A 17872-nucleotide genomic window follows, 5' to 3' on the forward strand; every position below is an offset into this window, starting at 1 on the left:
TAACCCAAGGAGTCCCAGGGGGCTCATGTCACCAAGTCACTTCCTGTGTGGGTTGGCGCAGCTTCATAGGCTGAGTGTTAGGTGTGCACATCACAAAGACCTCAGAGCACCCAGGACTGCTGACAGACTACCAGAAGCAGACCACAGTGCAGGCATGCTGGCAGGAGAGCAGAGTCGTCCCCAGGCCCAAGAAAGCGTAGGCAGAGGGCACGGGCTGCCAGGCTCTAGGCTTGGGTTTCATCCCACACTTGGGGCGGGAGCTGGACCTGGTGCCACAGAGGTGGGGAGTGTGGGGTGAGGCTGGAGCAGAGCCAGAGCACTTGCGGCTGCACCCGTGGGCACCGGTGTGCTGGAGGAGGGCCCACTTGCTAGCCTGGGAGACAGCTGGACGAACCTGTCAGGCTGTCAGGTAGGACCGGGGAGGGTTGTTCTTTCTTGTCACTTTGTACCCAGAGTCACATTTAGCCTGCAGACGAACAGGAACTACATGATTTAGGAAGCCACAAACCAAGCAGTTAACATAAAAAAATGTTAAGGGCTGTTCATGCCACTGGAGCACCAAGCACTAATATAACTGGAGGTTTTATTTTTTCTGTCCCACTAATTGACAGAACGAGTAGACCAAAGTTAGGTAAGGATATAGGAAATACGAAAATATCAAGCAACTTGTTTTATCTCACAATCTGTACAGCTAGACATGTCCACCAGCACCCTTCCCGTGGCTCAGTGACCGGTGTCCAAGGTGGGGCCACACCTGGAATTGTGGAAGGTTTGATGTCATGCACAGTGTTCCCGTAGGCGCAGTGACCAGTGTCCAAAGTGGGGCAGATCTGGAATTGTGGAGGAATAGACGTCATGCACAGTGTTCTTATCTAACCATAACAATGTCAGAAATCAATGAGAATGATAAAAAACTACTCCAAAGGTTTGAAAATGAAGCAGCACCCTTCTAAAGAATCTTCGAGTCAAAGAGAAATCAGATAATATTTTGAACTGAATGACCAAAAAAAGTAGCTGCTGAATTTGTGGGATACAGCCAAAGCAGTGCTTGGAGAGCTAACATGTTCCTGTAAATGCATACATCAGAAAAGAAGAGAGATTTAAAATCACCAATGTGACCTTCCACTTTTAGAAGCTAGACAAAGAGGAGGAAATTAATCCCCAAGTCAGCAGAAGGAAGGAGATAAAAATGAAAAGGGTCGCCTGACCAAGTGGTGGTGCAGTGGATAGAGTGTCGGACTGGGATGCAGAGGACCCAGGTTCAGGCCCCAAGGTTGCTGATTTGAGCACAGGCTCATTGGATTGAGAGTGGGGTCATTGACTTGAGTGTGGAATCATAGACATGACCCCATGGTCACTGGCTTGAGCACAAGGTCACTGGGTTGAGCAAGGGGTCACTCACTCTGCTGGAGGCCCCCCCCAACTGGTCAAGGCACATATGAGAAAGCAATCAATGAATAACTAAGGTGCCACAATGAAGAATTGATGCTTCTCATCTCTTTCTCTTCCTGCCTGTCTCTCTCACTTAAAAAAAAAAAAAGGGGGTAGACGTCAACGACCATTGACGTAGAAAATGGGCAGACAGCCATGGAATGGACACATGCCTCGGAGGATGCAGAAGCTCCAACTATGCACAAGAAGGAACAGCAAGCCCGGAAAGCTCAATCCATCAGGCAAGTGGCCTTGGCAATCAGGAACCTTCCTTCAGAGATACGTGGGAGGCCCCCGTGTCATTCCAGGTGGTGACCTCCCAGACACCTAAGGAAGAAGCAACACCAGCCTCACACAGAGCCTTCCAGAATGCCAAGGACACTTCTCAGCTCCTTTTATTAGTTAGCCTGGCTGAGAAGTCAGAAGGAGACCAGGGTGTTACAAGAAGAAAAAATGAGCCGGTATCCCTCTTACCGAAGACACAAGTCCTTGAGAAGACATCAGCAAATCGAATCAGGTTTGTATAAAAATGCCAGCACGTCACAACTAAGCGGGGTTTATCGCAGGCGTGCAGGGTTGGTTTACCACTTGTAACACCATCGACCCTGTTAACAGGATAAGGACAAAAACTGTATGATCATGTCCAGAGATGCAGATGGAGTTCAGCACTCACTCATGATGAGAACCATCCATAACTTAGAAGCAGGAGGGAGCATCCTCTGTCACGAAGGGCGTGTCCAGAATGCCACATGCAGAATGCCACATGTGTCACAGTCACTGGGCAGTTACCCAATTCCCTCCCACTTTCTAGTCACCACGTACTCGAAGGCCAAGCTAGAGCATTGGAAGTGAGAACGAGACAAAAGGTGTTGTGGTCAGGGAGGAAAGAGCTAACCTGTTCTTGCTGATTATGTGTCGAGAAGGTACCACACAATCTACCAAAGAAACTGAACCAATGCAGGTGCTAGGTCACAGTTACCGTGCAGAAACCAGTTGTGTTTCTCTGTTTGCGACGCACAGTGGGAAGTGAAGTTTATAGACCAGTACCATTTATAATAACATGAAGTTCATAAAAATACCTAGGGCTGAGTTTAACGAGATGTAAGATTTTTTTTTTTACACTAAAAACTGTTGCTGAGAGAAATCAGAAATGTGTGGTGAGATGCACCATGTTTATGAATCGCTAGACTTCATATTAAAATATTCTTCCCAAATTGGTCTTCAGAGTCAGTGCAATCCCCTTCAAACGCCTGCCAAGGTTTTTTCTTTTTTTTTTCCTGTACAAACTAATAGGATTATTCTAAAATGCATATGAAAATGCAAAGGACTTAGAGCAAAACTTACAAAATTTTGTAAGAACTAAAACAAGTCAGAGGACTTAACCTCTTGAATTTAAGATGCACCATAAAGCTGCAGTAATCAGACAATAGACTGATGGGAACAGCAGAGTCCAGAATACTTAAGGAAACATTTATCACACACACATCTGACCAAGGACTCCTCCTGTCTAGGCTGAATAAAAACCCTTGTAGTTCAGTATCCCGGAGGCCAGTAGTTCCATTAAAAAATGGACAAATGACTCCGACAGACATTTCACAACAGATGTTGTGATTAAACTAATAAACCCTTGAAAAAGTATTCAACACTGCTAGTTGTCAGGGAAACACAAACATTAAACCATGGTGAGCCACCGCAACACACTCACTGGACTGGCAAACTAGAGGGAGGTGCCGGCACTCCGCGTTGGCATGACTGATGGGAATGTTAGTTGGTGCTGCCGTTTGGAAAATGGGCCGTTTCTTATCAAAGTAAACATACATCTACCCTCTGACTGAGCAGCTCTTTCGTTCTGGGTATTTATACAACAGAAGGGAACACCGATGTGTTCCACACGCAAAACTGTGCGGGAGTGATCACAGCCATTTCGCTCAGATGAGCGTAAACTGGAAACAACCCTGGGTCAGTGGGGGAATACATGAACACATTTTTGCAGCAACCACGTCGGGGTGCCAGACAAGGGCACTCACCACGAAGAGTGTGCTGCATGAGCCCAGTTCCGTGCAGTTCCAGGGCTGACGGGAGCATGGCCGCAGCTTCCCCTGGCGCTGCCGGGCTGTCAGGTCCCTGGGGAAGGGCGGCTCTGTGGTGATGGGTACGGATTGCACTGCTGCCCTCCTTGGTTAGAACGCATCTAACAGCGTACTCACATTTCTGCACTTCACCGTACAGATGTAATACGTCTAAAGTTTAATAGAAGTGTTTGAGAATGCTGGTTAGAAATACTTAGAATCTAAAAATAGTCCCCAAAACAGAAATAAACTAAAACAGAGTCAAAACATGTACCCAGACTACATGGAACTCTCAAGTCCTGATTTTCAAATCTTTTGAATTTGGGCTTCAGTTTTAGAGGCCTTAACCAAGTCCCTTGGGACTCAGCGGGAAGGTTCCCCCAGGCAGCAAGGCTCAGGGAGAGGCCTGTGAATAAATTCAGGTCAGCCGGTCAGCTGCCAGGCCCCGTGGTTGAGCAGTGTGTGTGTTCACCAGGGAGGGCTTGGGGACCCTCTGCTTGTGTGGGAAACAGAAAACACCACATTTTAGGAGAAGGGAGGGTAAAGAGCAGCAAGTGCCATTGGCGTTGCTCTAGAGCAGGCGTCCCCAAACTACGGCCCACGGGCCGCAATGCGGCCCCCTGAGGCCATTTATCCAGCCCCCACTGCATTTCTGGAAGGGGCACCTCTTTCATTGGTGGTCAGTGAGAGGACCACTGTATTTGGCAGCCCTCCAATGGTCTGAGGGACAGTGAACTGGCCCCCTGTGTAAAAAGTTTGGAGACCCCTGCTCTAGAGTCTAGAGCAGGGGTCCCCAACCTTTTTTGGGCCACGGACAGGTTTAATGTCAGAAAATATTTTCATGGACCGGCCTTTAGGGTGGGACGGATAAATGCACAAAATAAAATTACGTGACCGGCATAAAAACTGTGGTATTTTTAAGTATAGTTGTCGAACTTATGAGACAAGCATCAAGAGTGAGTCTTAGGCGGATGTAACAGAGGGAATCTGGTCATTTAAAAAAAATAAAACATTGTTCAGACTTAAATATAAATAAAACGGAAATAATGTAAGTTATTTATTTTCTCTGCGGACTGGTACTGGTCCGCAGCCCGGGGTTTGGGGACCACTGCTCTAGAGCATGGTGCTTGGCCAGTGGCCATGGCATCATTACTGGGGAGCGTGTTAGACGTTTGGGTTCCTGCGCCCATTGCCAGTGACCTGCGGGGTCAGGAATGCTGGGTGGGCCCTTGGGATGACTGGAGCACATGGCAGTTTGGGAACCGCTGCTCTGGAGAGATTTGGGGACAGGCGCGAGGACTGCGCTGCCTGGTCCTAGCACAGGATGGGAGAAGCTACGTCCGTCAGCGGTGTGTGGCTGAGTGAGCAGGGTGTGGGTGGAGCATGCTCAGTGACTCCCTGCAGGCATGCGAGACCACGGATGCACTTCAGGACACAGTGCTGCACGGAGACAAATCTGTAATCCACACTTAGCTTATGCCGCATTCATCTACGCGTCGGGTATGGGAGGAAGCAGTGTGGTGCAGAGCTGGCCATGGGAACGAGAAACACCGTCTGGGTCAGTAAGAGGCTGGCTTGGGGAAGGCCACCTGCAAGAGGCTATTCTTCTTAGCACATGGTAAGAGGAAGGATTCCTGCTCTGTTGGTATTTCCACTGTCACATGTATATACACACGTACACACGTATGTATTTATACACACAACAGTTTTTTTTTAATTAACTGTGTACTTTGTGAAACAATTTAAAAATATTAGAACATTAAAGTGTTTGGTCATTTTTTTTCCCCAAAAAGTAAAACAGATCACTAAAAATATTATTTTAAATACCCACAGGTTAGATGAATATTTTCTTTATATTATCTTAATGTATATTTTTCAGATTTTGCCTGAAGTGTCCATCTTAGCATGTATTACCCCTTTTGGGACACAGAGGGTTAGAAGTAAAACGCAGGGCAGAGTTCTCCCAGCCAAGCTTGAGCAGAAGCAAAACAGGAGTGATAATATTTCAATTAAGAAAGACCCAGGAAAACCGTATTAAGTTAATTAAAGACAGCAATTTTATTGTAGCAAAAGAATGTTAAGTATATAGGTCCTCAGTCATGGAGATAAGAAAACAGGAAGCTGCACTCTGATGGAAAGATTACAGCTGTAACGGAGAACTTAGCTTCTTTCTTATCCACGCATGAGTTATCAGATAGAAAAATAACGGCCGAGGGCCTGAACAATGTGATTTTCATGGCCAAATTCACGCCTGTCCATTGGCAATCCCAAGATGTGGGGAGAGCGGGCTTTATTTAGACGGCATCCTGGCACCGCCACGTCCACACCACGTGCGTGTGCACTGATGAACGTGCGGTGCACATCAAATGGAGTCTTGCTTACACGGGGAAGCTGAAGCCACAGACCCAGAGTCAGAGCTCTGAGCCCTCCCGTGCCTGGTGAACATGCAGCAGTACCGCAGCAGGTGTGAAAATCCAGCTGCCTGGGGCGAGAGCTCTGAGCCCTCCCGTGCCTGGTGAACATGCAGCGTACAGCAGCAGGTGTGAACATCCAGCTGCCTGGGGCGAGAGCTCTGAGCCCTCCCGTGCCTGGTGAACATGCAGCGTACAGCAGCAGGTGTGAGCATCCAGCTGCCTGGGGCGAGAGCTCTGAGCCCTCCAGTGCCTGGTGAACATGCAGCGTACAGCAGCAGGTGTGAACATCCAGCTGCCTGGGGCGAGAGCTCTGAGCCCTCCCGTGCCTGGTGAACATGCAGCGTACAGCAGCAGGTGTGAACATCCAGCTGCCTGGGGCGAGAGCTCTGAGCCCTCCCGTGCCTGGTGAACATGCAGCGTACAGCAGCAGGTGTGAACATCCAGCTGCCTGGGGCGAGTCGCAGAGCCTGTGAGTCCCAGGCAGAGCACAGGACCCCAAGGAGCGGACCGTTATTCCTGCTCCTGTAAAAGAGAAACGTAGCTGTAACTGAGTCAAGGGCACAGGGGCCTCTCTGTATCATTCCTTACAGCTGAGTGTGGATCTACAAGTATCTCAAAGCAAAAAGTTAAAGAACAATGTAACCCCTATTCCTGCATCCTGATAGTGAATGTGATGGGCAGCCTTCTCTCTCGCCCGCCGAGGTGAGCCGCCCACCTATGGTGCCTGCCCCGTGAGTTGCCGGCACTGCTGGAGTGAGAGTATGTGGAAAGCAGGGACCAGCAGGAGGGAACACACGGGTGTCCCATGCTCTCCAGCAACAACATGTGCTCTTACGTGGTGGCTCAGGAGAGGTGTTGGAGAAGACACAGCATGCTGTGTCCACAGATACTCACTGTAGCCCGTGTGTGACAGCACACAGACGCCCACCTGCCCGGGGCTGGTACATGAACTGTGACACAGCCACACGCTGTGCAGCTGGTGCACCTGCACGTGGGGAGGGGCGCAGTGCTTGCCTGTGTGCTGCATGGTTGTACAGCTTCCTGGGAGAGGCTAGGCACACATATGCACTTTTGACTGGTTGGTTGGGAGAGGATGAGTGTGAGCATGCATACACACACATGCTCAGACACATGCACACATACACACATACATAGGCATACAGACATGCACATACGCACCCACACAGACACATGCACAGATACAACACACACCCCTTTTCATGAGCATGCATGTGTTTGCTTATATTATAGACAAAACAGAAATGTTAACAAAATGGTATAGCAGGACCTGATGAGAAAGGTGGGGCCTGGGTGGCGGGGACACGAGGGGCTGGCATGCAGCCCAGAGACCCAGCCACAGTGTGCTTCAGTCTCTCGCTCCAGAATCGCGATCACTTTACGTCCTTGCAGAGCCAATCCAGTAAGCCACAGTAAAAAAGCTATGCTCAAGAAACAGGAACAGAAGTAACATTTAGAAATGAGCCAAATGACACAGATTGGTGCCCTAATTCCACAGAGAAAAGTCACTTCATGCAGACTTTGAAGCAACTCAAATCTACGGCCCTCACAGGATGTACCTCAGGCACAGAAGGAATTGCAGAAACACTTAAAAACTGTTCAGTAGTCAGATTGTCAGTAATAATATGTATACATGTACTGAAATGCATACATTACCTATAAGTACTATATTAGGGGAAAGCAAATAAGTAATTATGATAATACAGGAACTAAAATTTTTAACATAAGAGAAGAGATTCAAGCATAAAATCAAAGAAGTAAAAACCCTATAATCTTAAATATGAATTAAGACTCAGTATAAAACTATTTTTCTCTTTAAGAGAAAGAAAATTGTATCTTGTAGCTTTCTCTCCTGAAACTATTGGGCCTGTGGTTGGGCTGGTGGAGTCCAGGTTTCTGCAGTCCCCATGCCACTGCCTGTCATAGGAGCCAGGGCTCCTTAGAGAGATGTCCGAGTCCAGGTCTGGGCATGTGAGCCTGGGACATCATGTTGTGAAGAAAGCCAGGGAACTCTCAGACTCCAGGGGTCTCGTCAGAGTCCTGTTCACAGGGGCGCCCGCGGGCCAGATGTGGGAATATTGAGCACCAAGAGGATCGACAGGGCAGTGGATTGAAGCACCAACCATGTTCAAGTTTGTGGATGCGTAATGATTTCTAAGTAAACCCCCCTGGCTCGCTGTGGGGGGCTGTCAGGCCATCAGCTGGTAAATAGAAGGGAGACTCAAGCAAGCCCTGTACTTTCCTGGCTGCCCAGCAATTTTTGAGGGAAGGTTGCTCCTCATAGGGGAACGGCAGCTGTAAATGCAGAGGGAACAGGAGCATCGCATTGCCACCATGATGGCTTCGCTTGCAAGTGGCCTTGAGAACTATTAGCTGGCAGGGAGCTCCATAAGGGACGGATGCGTCTGGCAGCCCCTGGCACCCGTCAGCCAGCCTCGCAGAGCACGACCACAAGCTCTGCGTGCCTCCTGATGTGGGACACAGAGGGTCCTTCTGGGAAATGCCATCATGTTTGCCTCAGATGGAGCCTCAGTGCTCATTCCAGGCTTGCAGGGGAATCGGGAAACAGGACAGCTGTGCTGCAGCCAGCGTGGGACACACCCACAGAACAGAGACCAACCTGGGAGGAGAGAGAGAGGGAGCCTAGGGATGATAAAGACTGATGAGCTCGACTACCAGAGGTGCATTTGCTCCTCTGTGAAGCTGGACTGGACGGAGCATTGGTCAGATTCCCCTCCCAGGTCCTTGGCTGGTGCCCATTGCAAAAGCTGGTTACCAAGAGGAGGGTGCACACTTTGTTTTAAGTCTTACGTGGCACGGGAGCCTTCGTCAGGAAGTGAAGCCCTGACAAGACGGTTGAACCCAAGCGTTCTTACAGGTTTGATGAAAGCCTTGGTGCAGCAGGAAAGGACAGGGGAAGGCAAGGCAAGGTGTGCAGTGAAGCCTGTTGTCAGGTGTCTCCCGCTTCCAGGCTGCAGAGGGAGGGACGCACCTTTCCTCCTGGTGGGGGAACCTCGCCCAGGAGGGTCTGGTGACGTGGGGAGTGTCTCATCTCCTTCACCTTAAAGTACTTACCGTGCAGTGTTGAAGCTTGGGGAACCGGAGGGGCCATCACAAGGGCTGCTGAAGTTGGCAGCAGAGTGAAACCCCCTTGCAGGTGTCCAGAGCTCATGTGACCCATGGAGTGTGGCAGAGCAGCCTTCAGAGGATGTCTGGTTTCATCATAAGGGTGCCACCTGTATTTGCGCCCTGCCCCCACCCCCGTCCTACATCTCTTGGTGGCGTGTGTTCCACTGGCTGAGTCACACAGTCTGCTCCCAGTGCCTGTGCTGGGTGGGTGCTGGGGACCCGCTGTCCTGGCCCCTGGCCAGAAGAGCTAAGCCGAGGCCGTTGTATGTTTGACTCTTATCTGGTTTTCGCTGGAGTGCGTTGTTGGCAATTGAGGACCAATCCCTCTGTTAGGGCTGAGGCAGAGTGGGGGACAGGGAACAGGCACTAAGGAGGGACAAAGAGATGACCGCTTCCTGAGTATCCAGAACGCTCGGACCAGCCTGGGAAAGATTTGGTGGGCCATTTCTCATCTCTGAGCCATAGGAGTTTGTAAGTCCTCGGGGAATATTGACTTTTCTGTGCATTAATTGAATAGTTAAGCCAGTCGTTTGGCATTTAATAAGACCTAGGAACACAGTACTGAAGAATACCCTTCAAAACCGAAGAGGGATCATGGTTGGAGCAGCCATCAAACTGTGACAGTTCATTTTGTGCATCAGCCTGGCAGGGCCATGGTGTCCAGATATTTGCTTACACATACACACACACACATACACATGCACACACACACTCTTTTGGTTCTGTTTTTCCAGAGAACCCTAATACATCAACCAGAGAATAAACATTTATTAGGAGTTTAAAAATATTCGGTAGTTTTTCATGTTTTTCTCTTGCAGTACATAACTTTAAAATGTTCATCTCAGTCAGGACTCACTGTGATATGAGATCTGCAGCACCTCAGCCTGCGGGCCGGGAGCAGCCTAGGTCCCCTCCTGGATCAGCGCTCCATGGTGCCAGTGACTCTCATGCTGGATCCGAGGGGCCACAACCCTTGTCATTTAGCCATGAGGGCTATTCTCAGATGTGGACAGACACATGCCAATACGCATCTGGCCAATGATCATAGAGCCTGGCGTGGAGATAATAGATTCGTCACTCCCAGGCTGCTAGCTGGGCACCGGGCTCGTCAAGCGCCAGGGTCGGCATAATGAGCTGTGATTTACAGCTCTGTCCCTCGCCCATGCCCAAACACGGGATGCGGGTGTGAATGCTAAACGGCGCGTGCTCTGCATCCGTGGCAGGTAATCGTGGCGCGCGGCGGCCGGGTGATGAATATTTCAGAGGAAATCGTGGCGAAGATTTTGCTTGCACAGCTGAAGTTGGTGCTCTGGAATCCGAGCACAGAACGGGAAACAATTCTTGTCATTCGAATGGCCTCAGAAATACATCCACACAGCCACGCAGATGCAGGAAGATATCCCGATGCCAGAAGGCCGCTCATTTTTAGATCTGTGCCAGGAATTACAAGAAAAGTGTAATGATGCAATTAAAGGTGAAAAATAGTCCCCTTTTATTATGTTTTCTCTATTAGGAAAAAAAAAAAAAGAAGGAAAACTGTTTTCTTGACTTATCTCTTGCATTTTAAAAAGAGCATGTCATATAGTAAGTAATTTGCATTTAATTTGTAGTCCTTTTGAACTTCTAATTTTTTCGTGTTATAAGCACAACTAGTTCCACATGGAGCCTGAAATGCAGTTTTAAGGAAACTTGAATGTTAGGAGGTATCTGGGTTCTCCTTCTGCCGCTGACTAGTCACTCAGGGGAGGTGGGGAGACCGGGCGCAGTTTGGTGTCATGCCGCCTGTCCTGACTCTCCAGGATCCAGGCCAGGGCGCTGTGGTCCCAGCTGTGCTCGTGAGCACTGACACGCCTGAGAAGGAGGGTGACGGGAGGTGGATGGAGGGCTGGGGGCGGGGCTGCCTCAGCCTATGCCCTGGACCCAGGCCTGGATCCAGATCCGGACCGGACACGGACGAGGTGCTGAGCAGGGTTGTCCAGGGTCCTGGTGGCCAGAACCCAGGGATGGGTGTCCTCTGTGGCCACATGGTCTGAGTGTCCACTAGGGCCTGGGGCTGTAGAGAACGGTGGTCTGTCCACATAGACAAGCCACATGCTGACTCTGCAAAAGACAGTTCAAGTTAGTCCCAGTCCTTTTATTTTAATTATAGAGAAGAGTGTAGCTAACTAACGAATGCCTGTGTACATACTTGACAGCTTTGTCAAATCTAAATTTTTAAAAATTCATTTCTTGATTTTTAGAGCAGGAGGAAGGGGGAGAGAGAGAGAGAGAAACATCAATTTGTTGTTTCACTTATCTTACATTCATTGGTTGATTCTTGTATGTGCCCTTGACTGGGCATCGGACACACAACCTTGGCGTATCAGGACAACGCTCTAACCAACTGAGCTACCCAGCCAGGGCCTCAGATGTGAGGTTTTTTTTTCATTTTGCTTTCATACTTTATTTATTTTTATTTAGAAATTAAATTTTACTTGTACCATTGAAGCTTCCTCTTTCCCTTCCCAGAGGAAGCTTTCTATTATTTCTAAACATTCTTTAATATTTTTGCCACACAGTATATACCCCTAAACAGCATGCACCATCACAACGAATGTCCTGAGACTTTTAAAAAATGGCATCGCACTCAAATCCTCTTTTGCAACATGCTCTTTGTATTTGTAATGTTTATTCACATCGACGGATGTAGCTGTGTGGTATTCTGTTTGTTTTCACGCTTTGTGGTTTCACACTGTATGAGCGAGTGTGCCAGAACTTATACGTTCTCTCCATGAGAGACACTGAAGGGGTTTCTGAGTTTTTTGAAATTAAAAACAGACCTCGACCTAGCATTCTTGTACATGCCCTATTCCCCGGGGTGGGAGGTGCTGATTGAGGACGTGTCTGGGCTGTGGGGATGTGAACATCTAGGTATTGCCAGACTGCCTTCCGCCATATGCACAGGACGCCTCCCAGCCATGTCCTCGTCTGCATGCCAGTCCTCATAAGTTCTAGGTTGTGCGCATTTGAGAACAGGAACCTAATCTCATGTTGGCTCATTTCTCTCTGCATGCCCCTGGTCACCAGTGTGTGTGAGTGGCTCTGCTGTTTGACCTGACCACGCGGCTGCTCACATCCTTAACCCAATTCATCTCTTTCTTATTGACTCCTGGTAGATTTGTGTGCACATTCTGGACACTAACCCGATGTCTCTCATACATGTGCTGCAGATCTCTTTTGCTGGTCTGTGATTGTACCTTAGTTATGCTGTCTTTTGTCACACATCAATTTAAAATTTTTGGGAAGTCAAGTGTATTGATTTGTAGAGTTCATATGCTTTTAAGGTTTTCTGGTTTTGCACTTACTTTCTAATCCACCTTAAATTCTGGATCTGACCAGTGGCCTCGGTGTCTTTACTGGACAACCTGTCGCCACCTCCCTGACCTGACCCACGTGGACATGGCGCATCTGTCGTCTGGTCCACCGCAGCAGCTGTGCCCTGGGTCGAGCCAGCGTGGTCTTTCCTAGTCTCACAAAGGCCTTGGAACCTTACTGTTCGGTCTTTGCCGCAGTCTTGCTGCCTGTGGCCCTTTGCTCATCAGCGTTGACTTTACAGCGGGCTTCTGATTCCACAGAAAAGCCTGGTTGGAGTTTTTACTAGAAATACACTGAATTTATAAGTTAAAATAGAAGGCAGCTCACATCTTTTCAGCGTGGATTTTTTTCTGTCCATTAACCTGGTTCATCTTTCTGTTTAAAGTGGTTTCTCTATGTGCCTTTCAGAGAACTTTCTCATTCTTTCCAAAAATTACTGCTCGTCCTTGCCAAGAAGCATTCTGGGTGCCTCCTCTCCCACGGTGAAAGTTCTGCAGTCTCCCACACTGCCTGCCTGTTGTGTGTCTCTACCTCAGCTCTCCCCTGCCCTGGCTCTCCCCTGACTCGCTGGGAACGCCTGATCACCTTGGCCAGCTTTTCCCCGTCGGGGGGCTCTGGAGCACCCATATTCTGAGCGAGCATGGGCCTGGGGTGGCCTGTGACATGTGCCGGGCTGAGACCTAGCCCCATCCTGCCCATGTGCTGACATTTACTGTCCAGGTTGAGAGTTTTCTTGTGCAGAAGCCTTGCTTTCCATAAATTGCTATTTAATGTAATTTGCCAAGTCACCAAAGACAAACAGTCCACTTAGGCAATGCTAGGCTCCTGGGACTGAAATGGGCTGGGGTACAGAGTTCCCAGCGCTGTCTGCTGGTCCAGCAAGGTGGGCACAGAGCTGGCCCGTGGATGGCCATCCTCCCTGGTGAAGGGAGCGGCAGCTGGCACAGCGAAGGCAGGAACACGAGTCCCCTGAGGCCCTCCCTCCAGCCCGCCTCCGAGTTCAGCACTGCCTGTTCTGGCCCCACAGGCCTGTGAGCAGACGTTTCTGTGGGCTGTGGGTCGCCTTCAGTGTTTGAGAGGAGCAGGCGTGTCTTCTTTGGCGTGCTCTCAGCCTGGGGCCTGGGAGTGGCCTTGTGCCCCAGCATCTGGGCTAATGGGCAGGGGTGTGGTTTCAGTCTACCTCTAAACAGACCCTTCCTGCAGACTTTGCACAGACCCTTCCTCCCCTGGGGAATGGTGCTGTGCCCTCCCGGCTGCTCAGGCCAGAGGCGTGGGTGCTGTCCTCAGGGCTCTCTCTCACGCCCGGACCTCAGGTTCCTCAGCATACGTGTGGCTCTCCTTCAACACTGACCCAAGGTCTGGCCTCCTCTTGCCAGCTGCAATGGGGCTGGGGCTGGAGAGGCCCAGATGGGGGAGATGGGGCATGTGAGCCCTGAAGATGATAACACCTAGCCAGGTTCCTGGGAAGAGGAGGAACGGGAAGGACCATGAGTAATGGCTAGGGTTTACCAGGCCCGGAAAACCAGCCAAGTTTTCCCTGCTGGGTGCAAAGCTGAAAGGGTCTGGCATTGGCGAGTAAGGGAGAGGGTCCAAGGTCAGGTGAGACAGGGCCAGGAGGTCAAGGGACTGTGTGTCATTAGGGAGTTTGGATGTTGTGCTAAAGACTATGGCCATCTTTGAATAGCACAGTGACATGGTGCGAGTCCAGTGAGTTAGAACGGGAGTCCTGGTTAAAGTGTGGGGACCAGCCGGCTGGGGGGTCAGCACAAATGGGTGTCCTGGTTATGGTGTGAGGACCGGCCTGCAGGTGGGTCAGTCTACAGACTGGGTTGGCATCACAGAGGCCTGAGCCTCACTGAGTTTGAATTGTTAGTTGAATTTACTTCCAGCACAGACAACACTTTAAACTTCAACGCTGTGTCTACTGTTAATGGGGACACACAGGCCTGTATTTTACACATCAGATCTATACTACAAAGCTATAGAAGAGATCCACTTAAGGTTATAAGAAGCGAACTGATTTAAAGAAAAGTAAGGGCTGAGGCTTCCCTCTTGGCAGAGTGATAGACTCGGCATCCAGAAGGCCCATCCTGCCACAGAATAAACCAAAGGATGCTAGTGTTATGTTGAAAAACAAAACCATGACTTCAAAGGAACAGCAACTATTACAGACCAGAAAACATGAGAAAATGTCAATCAAGAGAGATTAAGAAGCAACATCAAAGCTGGAATTTACCTGGGGGCATCTGCCAACTAATTTCTAGGTCCAGAGCCCGGTTTTCACAAGCTGCGGGCGGGAGACACACCTGGGGACCTTCAGACTATGCAGGTGCTAGAGTTTGCCTCTCCTGGCCTTGGCTGTGGGCGTTCATCAGTCTCGATTTGAACAAGGAAGTTACGGAGGAAAGTAGAACATTCTTAGACCACCAGGGTGAGGAGGACACTGCTCACTGACACTGTGGAGCAGTGAACATGGAACTCCAGGACGGGAGCGCGGCCTCAGGTTTGTCCGAATCAGAACTGAGGAAAAGCCAACGTTAACAAGCTCATTCTGGAGAAGGAGCGGAGGGCTCCCAAATGAGTCAGGGCCACTCTACATGTTTGCATAGAAAACACCCTCAAGGAAGAGGAAACATCAGGATAAGAAAGAATACAGTAAAGACAACCCCAGAAACGAACAAAATATGCAGACCAGCCGATTTATAACCGAATCAAAAGTTGGTTCTTTGAGAAGATGATGAAGTGGACCAATGTCAGGCATGGCTGATAACTGACAAGAAGAAAGGCCTGCGAAAGTGGAGCAATAACCCCACGTAGGGCGTCAGTACAAATGTGGCAGAGGCTTAAGGGAAAATAGATAGCTATTGGCAGATGTGGAAACTTAGATGGCAAATACCTAGAAAATAAAGATTTCTAAAAATCTGAAAAAGTCTGAAGCATTTCATAACCGTATAGAAATTGGATTAGCAGCACTGAAAACATCTGGGCAGCCCTTTCTACAGGACACACGGGACAGACCTGCAGGGAAGGACTCCAGTCTGTACGGACGCTGATGTGGACACAGGAGGAGTTCAACTCCACGAGCAGTTCAGGGAAGGGAAATGCAGAGATCCTACGGGAAAGATAGCCCGTAGGACCTGTCTGCAATTAAAAAATGTGATGCGTTGTGACCAAGTTGCACTTATCTGGGAACCAGAGAGGCTATACATGGAAGAAACTGTTGTGTTACTGTAACTCAGGCATCACCGAATTCAGGGAAGGCAGCTGCGTCTAGTCTCGCTGATGCAGGGAAAGCACTCGATGGAATTTTGCAGCCTCTGTGGCAAGAGCTCCAGCAAGTGAGAGTGGAGGGAACTGTCCCAACCTGCCAAGTGCTGTCCACAGGAAGGCCCAGAGCAGAGAACATGGCATTATCAGGGTGTGACACTCCAGCAGATGCAATGACACTAGAAACAGGGTGCACTCCTGTCCCTGGTGTCCCTCCTTGTCATCTTCTCTGACATGCTCCAGGCGGCCCTCCTGCCTGCCGTGACCTCTGTGCTGCTAAATCCCGGCTCCCTGCCCCTGCTCCTCTCACCCTGACCTTCCTGCAGCGTTTCATGTTCCCGCGTGTCCCCTGGCTCCCTGGCCACTCATTTGAGGTTCTTTATCCTCCATATACTTGTGGCCTGGGCCACAGGGCTGCCCTCCTGCCATCTGGACTCATCTGTCCAACTGCCTATCTGATGACTCCAGGTGGATTCTCACTGGCGTCTGAAGAGCAGTCCCCACTTTCCACCTGCAGACTTTGCACAGACCCTTCCTCCCCTGGGAACGGTGCTGCGCCCTCCCGGCTGCTCAGGCCAGAGGCGTGGGTGCTGGCCTCAGGGCTCTCTCTCACGCCGGACCTCAGGTTCCTCAGCATACGTGTGGCTCTCCTTCAACACTGACCCAGGGTCTGGCCTCCTCTTGCCAGCTGCAAGTTGCCCTTTGGTCTGAGGAACTGACACCTCTTCACTTTATGGTTTCCAAGGTCTCTGAGCCCACCCATCCAGTCCCACATCTGACCTCAGCCTGCCAGCCAGAGGCACCCTTTGGAGGCACGGTCTCCCCTCTGCTCAGTGCTGCGGTGGTCATGGGAACCAGCCAGTGACCATGAGGCCCTGAGTCTGGACCTTCCCCTGCACTTCAGCTTCCCGCCCCACTCTGCAGCCTCATGACCTCGCTGTTTCTGGGACACCCAGGGCCGTCTTGAGCTGCAGGGCCTTCACGTTCCTCCCCGCTTTGCTGCATGGTCCCCCTGTGGGTCTTTGTTCACGTGTCACCGTGGGTGATGACCTCTGTATTTAAATGGCAAGTCCCCCCAGCGTCCCTGGCATTTCCCATTCATCTCCCTCACCCTGTCTTCCAGAGCCTGTCTCTGCCTGTGCACTGCACGCTTTACTTATCAGTAGCTGCTGACAGCATCCCACCGGAGCCTGCAGACACGGTGGAGCTGGGCTGGCAGCACCCTGAGAGCCCAGTGCAGAGGGGACGGTGTGTGCTTGAGCTCAGGTGCCCCACGGAGGGGCTCCGAGGAAGGGGAGCCAGCCAGAAGGGGAGAGCTGAGCCACCAGGAGGGCTGGGTGGAGGACGCTTGTAGGGTGAGGACTCAAGGGGGGCGCAGTGTCCTCCCCGCCTACACTTCAGTCAGCTTCGGTCCCTGGGAGCGCAGGGAGAGCAAGGCCCTGGATGTAGGACGGGCCCGGCCACAGTTGCTCTGCGTCCCCTTTCCACCAGCTGCGGGACAGGGGCAGGGGTGTGGGCGTGGGCAGGGGCTCCTGTGCCACCCAAGACATGGGCGCCCAGCTCACGGGGCCTTCTATCGCTGGATGCCATTTGTGCAGGAGAAACAGATGGCTGGTTTTGAATTTGCCTAAAACTGGTCTGCTGTTCATGTCCTGTTCACTGTATGGCTGGTATTTAAGGAGTAAATCATGCTGATTTAATGAGACAAGAACATGGACATTCTGGCCTTCAGGAGAAGCGGTCAGCACCCCCGACTCTGGTCCCCTCGAAACCCCACAGCCCCGAGCTCTGCACCGGCACCACCTGCACACTAATGCTTCGCCTTGTCTTTTCTCCTGTAGTCTGAGCCCGAGGGCTTCTCTCACTTCCACCTGTACGTCTGCGCAGCTTTTCTCGTGAGATGGAGGAAAGAGATCCTAGAAGAGAGAGATTTTCAAGTAAGTAAATGCCTTTCAAATACCCAAGTTTGATTTTCTGCGTGGAGAGAGTTTATCGCTTCTCAGCGCGTAGGGTTGTTTGTGGAAGGGCTTAGGAACGTGTGGCTGCTCGAGTGCTTGTCAGACTGAGGCTGCCGGTCTGGTGTGGTCCCGTGGGCAGTGTCATTAGTGTGACTGTGTCGCAGGCTCCCCGAGACACCCCCTGAGCCAGTCTTTGCATGTTCAGTGGTGTCGCTGTGCCCTGGGGGCGTGG

At 50.5% G+C, this 17872-nt stretch overlaps 1 protein-coding gene across 1 annotated transcript in view; it reads left to right on the top strand.

The window, feature by feature from the left end:
• TBC1D22A (TBC1 domain family member 22A) overlaps positions 1-17872 on the top strand; it is a 214955-nt gene that overhangs the window by 174318 nt on the left and 22765 nt on the right. The window contains exon 12 of the mRNA XM_066358713.1: positions 17524-17619. Within this exon, the coding sequence (XP_066214810.1) occupies positions 17524-17619 (96 nt within the window). The remainder of the gene's footprint in view (positions 1-17523; positions 17620-17872) is intronic.

The sequence above is a fragment of the Saccopteryx leptura genome, chromosome 1 (genome assembly GCF_036850995.1).
Source record: "Saccopteryx leptura isolate mSacLep1 chromosome 1, mSacLep1_pri_phased_curated, whole genome shotgun sequence".
Classification (NCBI taxonomy): domain Eukaryota; kingdom Metazoa; phylum Chordata; class Mammalia; order Chiroptera; family Emballonuridae; genus Saccopteryx; species Saccopteryx leptura.